Raw genomic sequence first — 15508 nt, forward strand, 5'->3', positions numbered from 1 at the left:
GCTCAGAAGATCCAGATCCTCGACACGCGGCTGAGCTCCAACGTCTTTCCACTTATCCAGGACACGGCGACATGTGATGAAGCCTGACGCTACTGAAAGAGAACTAAGCCCAGCGGACGACCACCCTCTTCGCCAGACACGTACTCTACTCGTAGTCAGCTCCCTGGTGAGTCCGTAGAAGATTTCTGTTGTGCTTTAATTCCCCTGGTCAGAGACTGTGACTGTCAGGCCGTCATGGCCACGGAACATTCGACCCTCCTCATGCGGGATGCTTTCGTCATGGGGATAGGGTCAGACCACATCCGCCAGCGACTTTTAGAGGGGGCTACGCTCGACCTCGCGGAAACCAAAAAGCTGGCGCTATCGATGACAATCGCCTCGCGCAATATCCAGGCCTACACCCCCGGCTGCGAGGCCCACTCCTCCTACGCATCGTGGACTCCGCAGACAGCCGCCCCACCGGGGACCCCACTCAGCCAACCCTCCGCCTGCACCACGCGCCAGCCAACCCCGGGGGCCCCAGATGTTACTTCTGTGGGCAGCAAAAACACCCTCGCCAACACTGCCCGGCCCGCACCGCCCTTTGCAAGGCCTGCGGCAAGAAGGGGCACTTCGCTGCGGTGTGCCAGTCCCGCTCAGTCGCCGCGATCGCCCGACCCCCCCCCCCCGCATACGGACAGTGGGCGCTGCCATCTTCCCCTCCTCGGACCACGTGCGGCCCATGGGCGCCGCCAGCTTGTCTCCCCCACATCACATGGCCACCATCGTCCCCGGACCCGTGCCCCTCGGGCACCCCATCGTACGACACCAGCGACGACTAGTCACATCTCGGTCACGATTGACCAGTCTCGCCCACACAACAAGCCACCGCCTCGACAAGCATGAAGATCGATGGACACGAGATCTCCTTCCTGCTGGACTCCGGGAGCACCGAAAGCTTCATTCATCCCGATACGGTAAGGCGCTGCTCCCTCGCGGTACACCCCACCAATCACAGAATCTCCCTGGCCTCAGGGTCCCACTCCGTTGCTATCCGGGGGTACTGCATCGCCACGCTCACGATCCAGGGCATAGAATTCAGCGGCTACCGCCTCTACGTCCTCCCCAACCTCTGCGCTGCCTTGCTACTCGGCCTGGACTTCCAGTGTAACCTCCAGAGCCTAACCCTGAAATTTGGCGGGCCCCTCCCGCCCCTTACTGTGTGTGGCCTCGACCCATCTTCCCTCTTCGCAAACCTAACCCCGGATTGCAAACCCGTCGCCACCAGGAGCAGACGGTACAGCTCCCAGGACAGGACCTTCATCAGTTCCGATGTCCAGCGGCTGCTACTGGAAGGCATCATCGAGGCCAGCAACAGCCCCTGGAGAGCTCAAGTGGTAGTGGTTAAAACTGGGGAGAAACAGAATGGTCGTGGACTACAGCCAGACCATCAATCGGTACACGCAGATCGACGCGTACCCCCTCCCACGCATATCTGATATGGTCAATCAGATTGCGCAGTACCGGGTCTTCTCGACAATGGACCTGAAATCTGCCGACCACCAGCTCCCCAGCCACAAGGCGGACCGCCCATACACTGCGTTCGAGGCAGACGGCCGCCTTTACCACTTTCTCAGGGTTCCCTTCGGTGTCACCAACGGAGTCTCGGTCTTCCAAAGGGAGATGGACCGAATGGTCGACCTGTACGGGCTGTGGACCACTTTCCCGTACCTAGATAACGTCACCATCTGCGGCCACGATCAGCAGGACCACAATGCCAACCGTGCCAAATTTCTCCACACCACTACTCTTCTAAACCTCACCTATAACAAGAAGTGCGTATTCAGCACGAACCGCTTAGCCATCCTCGGCTACATGTTCCAGAACGGAGTTCCGGGGCCCGATCCCGACCGCATGCGCCCCCTCATGGATCTTCCCCTCCCCCACTACCCCAAGGCCCTCAAACATTGCCTGGGGTTCTTTTCTTACTACGCTCAGTGGGTCCCTAACTATGCGGACAAGGCCCGCCCACTCATCCACTCCACTCTCTTTCCCCTAACGGCCGAGGCTCACCAGGCCTTCAACCGCATCAAGGCCGAGATCGCCAAGGCCGCGATGCATGCGGTCGACGAGACAACATCATTCCAAGTCGAGAGCGATGCATCAGACGTCGCTCTAGCCGCCACCCTCAACCAGGCAGGCAGGCCCATGGCATTCTTTTCACAAACCCTTCATGCCTCCGAAATTCGGCACTCCTCCATCGAAAAGGAGGCCCAGGCTATCGTTGAGGCTGTGCGGCATTGGAGGTATTACCTGGCCAGCAGGAGATTCACTCTCCTCACTGACCAACGGTCGGTAGCCTTCATGTTCAATAACACACAGCGGGGCAAGATCAAAAACGGTAAAATCTTGCGGTGGAGAATCGAGCTCTCCACCTACAATTACGAGATTTTGTATCGCCCCGGTGAGCTCAACGAGCCCCCAGACGCCTTCTCCCGAGGTACATGTGCCAGCGCACAAGTGGACCAACTCCGGACCCTACACGACAACCTCTGTCACCCCGGGGTCACACGTTTTTACCATTTCATAAAGGCCCGCAACCTGCCCTCCTCCATCGAGGAAGTGCGGACAGTCACCAGGGACTGCCAGGTCTGTGCAGAGTGCAAGCCGCACTTCTACCGGCCAGACCGTGCGCGCCTGAAGGCCTCCCGCCCCTTTGAACACCTCAGCGTGGATTTCAAAGGGACCCTCCCCTCCACCGACCGTAACACGTATTTCCTCAGTGTGATCGATGAATATTCCAGATTCCCCTTCGCCATCCCATGCCCCGACATGATGTCTGCCACCGTCATCAAAGAACTCAACACCATCTTCGCTCTGTTCGGCTTCCCCGCCTACATCCACAGTGACAGGGGATCCTCATTCATGAGCGATGAGCTGTGTCAGTTCCTGCTCAGCAGGGGCATTGCCTCCAGCAGCACGACAAGCTATAACCCCCGGAGAAGCGAACAGGTGGAGAGGGAGAACGGGACGGTCTGGAGGGCCGTCCAGCTGGCCCTACGGTCCAGAAATCTCCCGGCCTCCCGCTGGCAGGAGGTCCTCTCTGAGGCCCTGCACTCCATTCGGTCGCTCCTATGCACTGCAATTAACGACACACGCCATGACCGTCTCTTCGCCTTCCCCAGGAAGTCCACATCCGGGGTGTCGCTCCCGACTTGGCACGCAGTTCCAGGACCTGTACTCCTCCTTAAACACGTACGACTCCACAAGGCGGACCCGTTGGTTGAAAGGGTGCAGATACTCCATGCTAACCCCCAGTGTGCCTACATAGCGTACCCCGACGGCCGCCAGGATACTGTCTCCCTCAGGGACCTGGCACCAGCAGGTTCCCCACACACACACCCCTCCGGCCCGGCTCCACCCTCCCCTCCCCTGGCGCACCCAGCTGCAACCCCCCCAGGACCATCAGTCCACCCCCTGCCCGAGGATGAGGAGGATTTCGGCACACTCCCGGAGTCACCGAGGACCAGACCGGCACCGGAATCGCCGCCACCACTGCGTCGCTCCCAACGTCAGATCAAGGCCCCGGAATGGCTAAACCTGTAATTGGTTCGAGACTTTTAAAGCACCATGTACGGGACTCAAAAACTTTTTTTGCCTCTGTATATTAAAACTTGTTCTGTATATAGTTCTCCGCCACCCCCGCCGGACTCAATTTTAACAGGGGGTGAATGTGGTAATCACCACTGTTGTATATATTAGGAGATGTGTGGTAAGGCCCCTGTACTACAGGTACAGGGGTAGTCCCTGCCTGCTGGCTCCGCCCAGTAGGCGGAGTATAAATGTGTGCGCTCCCCATTCATCAGCCATTTCGCCAGCTGCTGTGGGAGGCCACACATCTTAATGTAATAAAGCCTCAGTTGTACCCAACTCTCGTCTTTGTGCAATTGATCGTGCATCAAACTTTCAAAGGGGAATTGGAGAAATAATTGAAGTGGGAGAATTTCAGGAGAATGGGAGGAGGAGCAGTGAGAGTGAAGCTGGTCAAAGGGAACTCACAGGAGGGGCAGACTGTCCTCTCTCTGATTCTGAGATTACAGTTTCATTGACTGTGAGCCACGGGAGATCCTGAAATAGTAAAACCTGATCAATAAATCCAAGTTGTTCTTACCATCACATGGCTGCGTGTTACAGTCACGTGTTTGAATGTGTGGCCCCTCACATTCACTTTGTCCGTGGCCTGAGAGGGGGTCACTGCAGGTTCGATTCCGGGACTGTACTCCTGAGTTACACAGGGAACTGCACTGAGACCAGTGACTCCAAGAACTCCAGCCTCCAGACACTAAAACACACAAAACATTATCCTGAGAAAAACACACAGTAAGAACTGGGCACAGGATGAGGCAGTGTTCAAGATTCAAGTGGCAGATCTTCAACAACTTAGATTCTGACCTTTCCACTAATAGACCATATCATAGAATTTACAGTGCAGAAGGAGGCCATTCGGCCCATTGAGTCTGCACCGGCTCTTGGGAAGAGCACCCCACCCAAGGTCAACACCGCCACCCTATCCCCATAACCCAGTAACCCCACCCAACACCAAGGGCAATTTTGGACACTAAGGGCAATTTATCACGGCCAATCCACCTAACCCACACATCTTTGGACTGTGGGAGGAAACCGGAGCACCCGGAGGAAACCCACGCAGACACGGGGAGAACGTGCAGACTCCGCACAGACAGTGACCCAAGCCGGAATCGAACCTGGGACCCTGGAGCTGTGAAGCAATTGTGCTATCCACTTTGCTACCATGCTGCCCGGTATAGTGTGGGTCTCAATGAAAATAACCCCCTTCGCCCTGCCCCCCACACCGGGCCCCCACCCCCACACTGGGGCCCCCGCCCCTCCATTCACACCGGGGCCCCCCACACCCGCACCGGGGCCCCCCACACCCGCACCGGGGCCCTCACCCCCACACCGGGGCCCCCGCCCCCACACCGGTCCCCCACATCCACTTCCGCACCCACACCCACACCGGGGCCCCCGCCCCCACACCCACACCGGGGCCCCGCCCCCACACCAGGGCCCCCACACCAGGGCCCCCACACCGGGCTAACTGTCTCTTGTTGCAATCTCTCCAGCTACAGGTCAATAGCCAACACATTCTCCCTCTCTGTAACTCTGAAGAGTCAAACGGACTCGAAACATTAACTCGGTTTTCTTTCCCTCCAGATGCTCCCTCCCCGCCTGACCTTTCCCAGTCTGTTTGATTCCAGCAGCCGCAGTATTTTGCTTATTTCAGCAATTTGCTGGGTTGGATTTAGAAACACAGAAAATAGGAGCAGGAGGCCATTCGGCCCTTCGAGCCTGCTCCCCCATTCATTCTGATCCTCGATCTCAGGGCCCCGCTCCCACGTTCATGTAGATGCATGTAGAAATGGTACAGCAGTTATCATGGGGGATTTTAATCTACATGTTGATTGGTTTAACCAGGTCGGTCAAGGCAGCCTTGAGGAGGAGTTTATAGAATGTATCCGCGATAGTTTCCTCGAACAGTATGTAATGGAACCTACGAGGGAACAAGCGGTCCTCGATCTGGTCCTGTGTAATGAGACAGGATTGATTCAGGATCTCAGAGTTAGGGATCCTCTCAGAAGGAGCGATCACAATATGGTGGAATTTAAAATACAGACGGAGGGTAAGAAGGTAAAATCAAGCACTAGTGTTTTGTGCTTAAACAAAGGAGATTACAATGGGATGAGAGAAGAACCAGCTAAGGTAGACTGGGAGCAAAGACTTTATGGTGAAACAGTTGAGGGACAGTGGAGAACCTTCCAAGTGATTTTTCACAGTGCTCAGCAAAGGTTTATACCAACAAAAAGGAAGGACGGTAAAAAGAGGGAAAATCGACCGTGGATATCTAAGGAAATAGATGGCAGATGGAGTTTAACCTGGACAAATGTGAGGTAATGCATTTTGGAAGGGCTAATGCAGGTAGGGAATATACAGTGAATGGTAGAACCCTCAAGAGTATTGAAAATCAAAGAGATCTAGGAGTACAGGTCCACAGGTCATTGAAAGGGGCAACACAGGTGGAGAAGGTAGTCAAGAAGGCATACGGCATGCTTGCCTTCATTGGCCGGGGCATTGAGTATAAGAATTGGCAAGTCATGTTGCAGCTGTATAGAACCTTAGTTAGGCCACACTTGGAGTATTGTGTTCAATTCTGGTCGCCACACTACCAGAAGGATGTGGAGGCTTTAGAGAGGGTGCAGAAGAGATTTACCAGAATGTTGCCTGGTATGGAGGGCATAAGCTATGAGGAGCGATTGAATAAACTCGGTTTGTTCTCACTGGAACGAAGGAGGTTGAGGGGCGACCTGATAGAGGTATACAAAATTATGAGGGGCATAGACAGAGTGGATAGTCAGAGGCTTTTCCCCAGGGTAGAGGGGTCAATTACTAGGGGGCATAGGTTTAAGGTGAGAGGGGCAAGGTTTAGAGTAGATGTACGAGGCAAGTTTTTTACGCAGAGGGTAGTGGGTGCCTGGAACTCGCTACCGGAGGAGGTAGTGGAAGCAGGGACGATAGGGATATTTAAGGGGCATCTTGACAAATATATGAATAGGATGGGAATAGAAGGATACGGACCCAGGAAGTGTAGAAGATTGTAGTTTAGTCGGGCAGTATGGTCGGCACGGGCTTGGAGGGCCGAAGGGCCTGTTCCTGTGCTGTACATTTCTTTGTTCTTTGTTTGTTTGAAATAAGGGAGAGTATCAAATTGAAGGAAAAAACATACAAAGTGGCAAAGATCAGTGGGAGACTAGAGGACTGGGAAATCTTTAGGGGGCAACAGAAAGCTACTAAAAAAGCTATAAAGAAGAGTAAGATGGATTATGAGAGTAAACTTGCTCAGAATATAAAAACAGATAGTAAAAGTTTCTACAAATACATAAAACAAAAAAGAGTGGCTAAGGTACATATTGGTCCTTTAGAGGATGAGAAGGGAGATTTAATAATGGGAGATGAGGAAATGGCTGAGGAACTGAACAGGTTTTTTGGGTCGGTCTTCACAGTGGAAGACACAAATAACATGCCAGTGACTGATGGAAATGAGGCTATGACAGGTGAGGACCTTGAGAGGATTGATATCACCAAGGAGGTAGTGATGGGCAAGCTAATGGGGCTAAAGGTAGACAAGTCTCCTGGCCCTGATGGAATGCATCCCAGAGTGCTAAAAGAGATGGCTAGGGAAATTGCAAATGCACTAGTGATAATTTACCAAAATTCACTAGAATCTGGGGTGGTCCCGGCGGATTGGAAATTAGCAAACGTGACACCACTGTTTAAAAAAGGAGGTAGGCAGAAAGTGGGTAATTATAGGCCAGTGAGCTTAACTTCGGTAGTAGGGAAGATTCTGGAATCTATCATCAAGGAAGAAATAGCGAGGCATCTGGATGGAAATTGTCCCATTGGACAGACGCAGCATGGGTTCATAAAGGGCAGGTCGTGCCTAACTAATTTAGTCGAATTTTTTGAGGACATTAACAGTGCGGTAGATAACGGGAAGCCAATGGATGTGGTATATCTGGATTTCCAGAAAGCCTTTGACAAGGTGCCACACAAAAGATTGTTGCATAAGATAAAGATGCATGGCATTAAGGGGAAAGTAGGAGCATGGATAGAGGATTGGTTAATTAATAGAAAGCAAAGAGTGGGGATTAATGGGTGTTTCTCTGGTTGGCAATCAGTAGCTAGTGGTGTCCCTCAGGGATCAGTGTTGGGCCCACAACTGTTCACAATTTACATAGATGATTTGGATTTTGGGACCAAGGGCAATGTGTCCAAGTTTGCAGACGACACTAAGATAAGTGGTAAAGCAAAAAGTGCAGAGGATACCGGAAGTCTGCAGAGGGATTTGGATAGGCTAAGTGAATGGACTCGGGTCTGGCAGATGGAATACAATGTTGACAAATGTGAGGTTATCCATTTTGGTAAGAATAACGGCAAAAGGGATTATTATTTAAATGATAAAAAATTAAAACATGCTGCTGTGCAGAGAGATCTGGGTGTGCTAGTGCATGAGTCGCAAAAAGTTGCTTTCAGGTGCAACAGGTGATTAAGAAGGCAAATGGAAATTTGTCCTTCATTGCTGGAGGGATGGAGTTTAAGACGAGGGAGGTTATGCTGCAATTGTATAAGGTGTTAGTGAGGTCACACCTGGAGTATTCTGTTCAGTTTTGGTCTCCTTACTTGAGAAAGGACGTATTGGCACTGGAGGGTGTGCAGAGGAGATTCACTAGGTTAATCCCAGAGCTGAGGGGGTTGGATTACGAGGAGAGGTTGAGTAGACTGGGATTGTACTCGTTGGAATTTAGAAGGATGAGGGCGGATCTTATAGAAACATATAAAATTATGAAGGGAATAGATAGGATAGATGCGGGCAGGTTGTTTCCACTGGCGGGTGAAAGCAGAACTAGGGGGCATAGCCTCAAAATAAGGGGAAGTAGATTTAGGACTGAGTGTAGGAGGAACTTCTTCACCCAAAGGGTTGTGAATCTCTGGAATTCCTTGCCCAGTGAAGCAGTTGAGGCTCCTTCTTTAAACGTTTTTAAGAAAAAGATAGATGCCTTTCTAAAGAATAAAGGGATTCGGGAATATGGTGTACGGGCCGGAAAGTGGAGCTGAGTCCACAAAAGATCAGCCATGATCTCATTGAATGGCGGAGCAGGCTCGAGGGGCCAGATGGCCGACTCCTGTTCCTAGTTCTTATGTTCTTACGTTCATCATCCCCACCTTGGTCTCCAGCACGGTTATGTGCTCCTCGTGCTCGGACATCTTTTTCTCCACCTCCTGGATCGCCCGTCCATGGGTCTCCTGATTCTGTACCACCTGATCAATCGAAGCCTTGATCGGGTCCAGCGTGTCCTTCTTCAGCTCGGCGAAGCAATCTTCAAAAAACGTCACCAGCTGCTCCGTTGACCACTGTGCCGTCTCCCGTGGTCCTGCTTCTCCGCCATGCTGTCCCGCGTTGCCAGCTCTGCTCGCGTCTCCCTTATAGGACTGTGTCTTCTCACACGGCCACTTCTGGTCCAATTGTCCATACACCGGAGGGGGATTTCTTCTCACTGTCTCACTCTTCACCGATTTATCCAATAAAATCCGGGAAAAAACAGGAGAAAAAGGTCCAAAAGTCCGTCACAGGCGAGAGCGACCAACTGTGCGACCTACTCCTCCATGGCCGCCACCGGAAGTCTCCACTTTGCTAATTATGTGATTCACAAGAACCCGGCACAGTTCAGTGTTTCGACCGTCCCAATGTTTCAGCCAGTGAGCAGCCTTTCAGCTCTCTCTTCCGCACGGAGGACCATCTGAACTTCTCCAATTTATCTTCAGAATTGAAGTTCCTCATCCCTGTGTTCGATCCGGCAGGCGGTAGTTACCGGGCTAACCAAATCCCAAAGGGAAACATGGACAAGCTATCACAACTATTTTCAATTTGTATTTCACGATGAGAAGATACATGTACTGAAGTCAAGGACCAAATCTTTTGTGGGAGATTTCATATATTAAATTGGAACATTTATTAACAAAATAAAAGAAAACTTCAACACACAAGATTGCAATAACATATTTAAAAATTAGACTTAAGGAATATTTCCATAAAAACAGATTGTTAATTGATTCAACTGATAAACGTTCCTTTTAGGCATAAATCCTTCTAGATATTTAATCTACAGAATTCCAGCAATATTACCACAAGGAGCAGCCCACTGGTATTCACAGGATTGACTCTCTCACTCTGTCTCTCTCGACTGTGTAAATCCATGCCTTTAAAGCAAAGTCCTATTCGGTGGGAGAACCAGAACTTCACTTTTTCACCGTTCACCTCGAGCACACTCTTCAGGAGATTTTACATGGCCATTCCTCAACACAGCGTCCACCCTCTCCTTAAATACATTCCTTCCTCTTTCTCCAGTGTCCTTATCCTTCTTTGAAATTTATCATTGCCAGGATGTGTGGGCAGCACGTTGCACAGTGGTTAGCACTGTGGCTTCACAGCTCCATGGCCCCAGGTTCGATTCCCCGCTGGGTCACTGTCTGTGCAGAGTCTGCACGCTCTCCCCGTGTCTGCGTGGGTTTCCTCCGGGTGCTCTGGTTTCCTCCCACAGTCCAAAGACGTGCAGGTTAGGTGGATTGGCCATGATAAATTGCCCTACGTGTCCAAAAAGGTTAGGAGGGGTTGTTGGGTTACAGGGATGGGGTGGAAGTGAGGCTTGGGTGGGTCGATGTAGACTCGATGGGCCGAATGGGCTCCTTCTGCATTCTATGTTCTATGATGTGTGCGCTTTTTAAAAAAATTCTATATTCGGCACGGTAGCATAGTGGTTAGCACTGATGCCTCACAGCACCAGGGACCTGGGCTCGATTCCAGCCTTGGGTCACTGTCTGTGCGGAGTCTGCACATCCTCCCCGTGTGTGCGTGGGTTTCCTCCGGGTGCTCCGGTTTCCTCCCACAGTCCAAAGATGTGCAGGTTAGGTGGCTTGGCCGTGATAAATTGCCCTTAGTGTCCAAAGGTTAGGTGGGGTTACTGGGTTATGGGGAGAGGGTGGGTGTGTGGGCCGAGGTAAAGTTCTCTTTCAGAGGGTCGGAGCAGATCCGATGGGTTGAAAGATCTGTCGAGATTCTATGATTTCTATGATTCTACGGACGGCCACTATTTCTGGGTAAAATAAAATTTAATAACTTTTCCTTTATTATTATGGCAACACCCTTACCTCCATTCAAAATTCAACAGCTAAAAATCCAAATCCTCACTTATCTCCTAATGGAAATTTTCTACTCATGTTGTGTTTACTGTAGATCATCCAACTTGGCCCTATTCACTTCAAATGAGCTTACAGCCAGCCTCTTTGCTGGTTCCAATTCTATGAATACTCTGTCCACAGCTGAATTAAATTAGTCACATACACAATATACTCAAAAAATAATAACATGCTCTTCACACCCGCAACCATTCCTGTGAACCTCTTCCCCACTCTCTCTCCAATGTGTTCACATCCTTCCGATAGTGTGGCTCCCAGAACTGTGCACAATATTCCAGCTGAGGTCTAACTAGTGTCTGTATAAATTCAGTATAACCTCCTCGCTGCTGTACTCTGTGTCCCTCTTAATCCATCCCAGAATACTCTCTGCTTCATTCACTGCTCTCTCCGCCAGTCCTGCCCCCTTCAATGATCTGTGCACAGATAGACCCAGCTCGCTCTGTTCCTGCACACGCACATGCTCCGCACCAGCACACGCTCCGCACCAGCACACGCGCCGCACCAGCACACGCTCCGCACCAGCACACGCTCCGCACCAGCACATGCACATGCTCCACACCAGCACACGCTCTTCACCAGCACATGCACATGCTCCACACCAGCACACGCTCTGCACCAGCACACGCTCCGCACCAGCACACGCACATGCTCCACACCAGCACACGCACATGCTCCACACCAGCACACGCACATGCTCCACACCAGCACACGCTCCCACCAGCACACGCTCTCACCTGCACACGGGTGAATAAGACATTGCTCTTCCTGAATGGATTCTCCTTGGCAGCTGGAATTGGTCCCATCGGAACTGGGGCAATGTCGGAACCGTCTCCTTACGGACACTTCATCCACATCATAGAAACAGGTCCGACTGCAGGGTGACCATGGAGACCACATGGTCCAGCCATGAACCGACTCAGCAACATCTGAACAAAGGAAGAGACCGAGTCATTGCAAAGAGAGGCAAATTGTGGGGGAGAAGGTGCGAAACAGGCAATGGAAATAGGAGGGCCAAGAGAGGGAGGGCCAAGAGAGGGAGGGAGGGCCAAGAGAGGGAGGGAGGGCCAAGAGAGGGAGGGAGGGCCAAGAGAGGGAGGGAGGGCCAAGAGAGGGAGGGAGGGCCAAGAGACGGAGGGCCAAGAGAGGGAGGGAGGGAGAAGCAGAGTGGGGAGTGTGGGGGTCGGGGAGTGTGAGGGTCGGGGAGTGTGGGGGTCGGGAAGTGTGGGGGATGCAGTTTTGGTCTCCTTCTCTGAGGAAGGATGTTCTTGCTCTCGAGGGAGTGCAGCGAAGGTTTACCAGACTGATTCCAGAGATGGCTAATGGTATGTTGGCCTTCATTGCGAGAGGTTTCGAGTATAGAAGCAGGGATGTGTTGCTGCAATTGTACAGGGTCTTGGTGAGGCCACACCTGGAGTATTGTGAGCAGTTTTGGTCTCCTTCTCTGAGGAAGGATGTTCTTGCTCTCGAGGGAGAGCAGCGAAGGTTTACCAGACTGATTCCAGGGATGGCGGGACTGTCATATGAGGAGAGATTGACTCGGTTGGGATTGTTGTCGCTGGAGTTCAGAAGAATGGGGGGGGGATCTCACAGAAACTATAAAATTCTAACAGGACTGGACAGGGTTGATGCAGGAAGGATGTTCCCGATGGTGGGGGGTTAAGAACCAGGGGTCACAGTCTGAGGATTCAGGGTAAACAATTTAGCACAGAGATAAGGAGAAGTTTCTTCACCCAGAGAGCGGTCGGCCTGTGGAATTCGTCACCACGGGAAGTAGTTGAGGCTAAAACATTGAATATATTCAAGTAGCAGTTAGGGAAAGAAAATCGAAGGCTATGGGGGGAAAGTGGGATCAGGGTATTGAGTTGGATCACCAGCCATGATCAGAACGGGGAGCAGGCTCGAAGGGCCGAATGGCCTGCTCCTGCTCCTATTTACTATGTTTATTACAAGGAAGTTTATTATAATGATGGGTTAAACCTTACCGAGTTTGCAGGGTGTATAACAAGCCCGCACTCCCAGAGTGTCCCCCACACACGGCAGCCCAGCGATTGAGGCGGAGGGGTTCGTTGGAGATCTGTACAAGGAGAGCAACACAAAGGAGTAAAAATCTGCGAGCCGCAATCTGCAGAAAAAGAAAGGAAGACCTTCTCACAGAAACGCCGTGAGTGAGGTTTAACAGACCCGCCCACACCGAGGTACTGAATAATTGTAGCAAGACAACCCTGCTCCTCGACTCAAATCCCCACATCCCTGCTCCTCGACTCAAATCCCCACATCCCTGCCCCTCGACTCGAATCCCCACATCCCTGCTCCTCGACTCAAATCCCCACATCCCTGCTCCTCGACTCGAATCCCCACATCCCTGCTCCTCGACTCGAATCCTCACATCCCTGCTCCTCGACTCGAATCCCCACATCCCTGCTCCTCGACTCGAATCCTCACATCCCTGCTCCTCGACTCGAATCCCCACATCCCTGCTCCTCGACTCGAATCCTCACATCCCTGCTCCTCGACTCGAATCCCCACATCCCTGCTCCTCGACTCGAATCCCCACATCCCTGCTCCTCGACTCGAATCCCCACATCCCTGCTCCTCGACTCGAATCCCCACATCCCTGCTCCTGTACTCGAATCCCCACATCCCTGCTCCTCGACTCGAATCCCCACATCCCTGCTCCTCGACTCGAATCCCCACATCCCTGCTCCTCGACTCGAATCCCCACATCCCTGCTCCTCGACTCGAATCCTCACATCCCTGCTCCTCGACTCGAATCCCCACATCCCTGCTCCTCGACTCGAATCCTCACATCCCTGCTCCTCGACTCGAATCCCCACATCCCTGCTCCTCGACTCGAATCCTCACATCCCTGCTCCTCGACTCGAATCCCCACATCCCTGCTCCTCGACTCGAATCCCCACATCCCTGCTCCTCGACTCGAATCCCCACATCCCTGCTCCTCGACTCGAATCCCCACATCTCTGCTCCTCGACTCGAATCCCCACATCCCTGCTCCTCGACTCGAATCCCCACATCCCTGCTCCTCGACTCGAATCCCCACATCCCTGCTCCTCGACTCAAATCCCCACATCCATGCTCCTCGACTCGAATCCTCACATCCCTGTTCCTCGACTCGAATCCCCACATCCCTGCTCCTCGACTCGAATCCCCACATCCCTGCTCCTCGTCTCGAATCCCCACATCCCTGCTCCTCGACTCGAATCCCCACATACCTGCTCCTCGACTCGAATCCCCACATCCCTGCTCCTCGACTCGAATCCCCACATCCCTGCTCCTCGACTCGAATCCCCACATCCCTGCTCCTCGACTCGAATCCCCACATCCCTGCTCCTCGACTCGAATCCTCACATCCCTGCTCCTCGACTCGAATCCTCACATCCCTGCTCCTCGACTCGAATCCTCACATCCCTGCTCCTCGACTCGAATCCCCACATCCCTGCTCCTCGACTCGAATCCCCACATCCCTGCTCCTCGACTCGAATCCCCACATCCCTGCTCCTAGACTCGAATCCCCACATCCCTGCTCCTCGACTCGAACCCCCACATCCCTGCTCCTCGACTCGAATCCCCACATCCCTGCTCCTCGACTCGAATCCTCACATCCCTGCTCCTCGACTCGAATCCCCACATCCCTGCTCCTCGACTCGAATCCTCACATCCCTGCTCCTCGACTCGAATCCCCACATCCCTGCTCCTCGACTCGAATCCTCACATCCCTGCTCCTCGACTCGAATCACCACATCCCTGCTCCTCGACTCGAATCCCCACATCCCTGCTCCTCGACTCGAATCCCCACATCCCTGCTCCTCGACTCGAATCCCCACATCCCTGCTCCTCGACTCGAATCACCACATCCCTGCTCCTCGACTCGAATCCCCACATCCCTGCTCCTCGACTCGAATCCCCACATCCCTGCTCCTCGACTCGAATCACCACATCCCTGCTCCTCGACTCGAATCCACACATCCCTGCTCCTCGACTCAAATCCCCACATCCCTGCTCCTCGACTCGAATCCCCACATCCCTGCTCCTCGACTCGAATCCCCACATCCCTGCTCCTCGACTCGAATCCCCACATCCCAGCTCCTCGACTCGAATCCCCACATCCCTGCTCCTCGACTCGAATCCCCACATCCCTGCTCCTCGACTCGAATCCCCACATCCCTGCTCCTCGACTCGAATCCCCACATCCCTGCTCCTCGACTCAAATCCCCACATCCCTGCTCCTCGACTCGAATCCCCACATCCCTGCTCCTCGACTCGAATCCCCACATCCCTGCTCCTCGACTCGAATCCCCACATCCCTGCTCCTCGACTCCAATCCTCACATCCCTACTCCTCGACTCGAATCCCCACATCCCTGCTCCTCGACTCGAATCCCCACATCCCTGCTCCTCGACTCGAATCCCCACATCCCTGCTCCTCGACTCGAATCACCACATCCCTGCTCCTCGACTCGAATCCCCACATCCCTGCTCCTCGACTCGAATCCCCACATCCCTGCTCCTCGACTCGAATCCTCACAACCCTGCTCCTCGACTCGAATCCTCACATCCCTGCTCCTCGACTCGAATCCCCACATCCCTGCTCCTCGACTCGAGTCCTCACATCCCTGCTCCTCGACTCGAATCCCCGCATCCCTGCTCCTAGACTCGAATCCTCACATCCCTGCTCCTCGACTCGA

General features: G+C 53.0%; 1 protein-coding gene across 1 annotated transcript in view; it reads right to left on the bottom strand.

Annotated features, from left to right (window-relative positions):
* Nucleotides 1–15508, bottom strand: part of sspo (SCO-spondin) — a 1206999-nt gene that overhangs the window by 524331 nt on the left and 667160 nt on the right. Inside the window, 3 exon segments of the mRNA XM_072468611.1 lie at nt 4151–4321; nt 11541–11732; nt 12789–12880. Of these exon segments, the coding sequence (XP_072324712.1) occupies nt 4151–4321; nt 11541–11732; nt 12789–12880 (455 nt within the window).

This window comes from Scyliorhinus torazame, chromosome 11 (assembly GCF_047496885.1).
Source record: "Scyliorhinus torazame isolate Kashiwa2021f chromosome 11, sScyTor2.1, whole genome shotgun sequence".
In the NCBI taxonomy this organism is placed as follows: domain Eukaryota; kingdom Metazoa; phylum Chordata; class Chondrichthyes; order Carcharhiniformes; family Scyliorhinidae; genus Scyliorhinus; species Scyliorhinus torazame.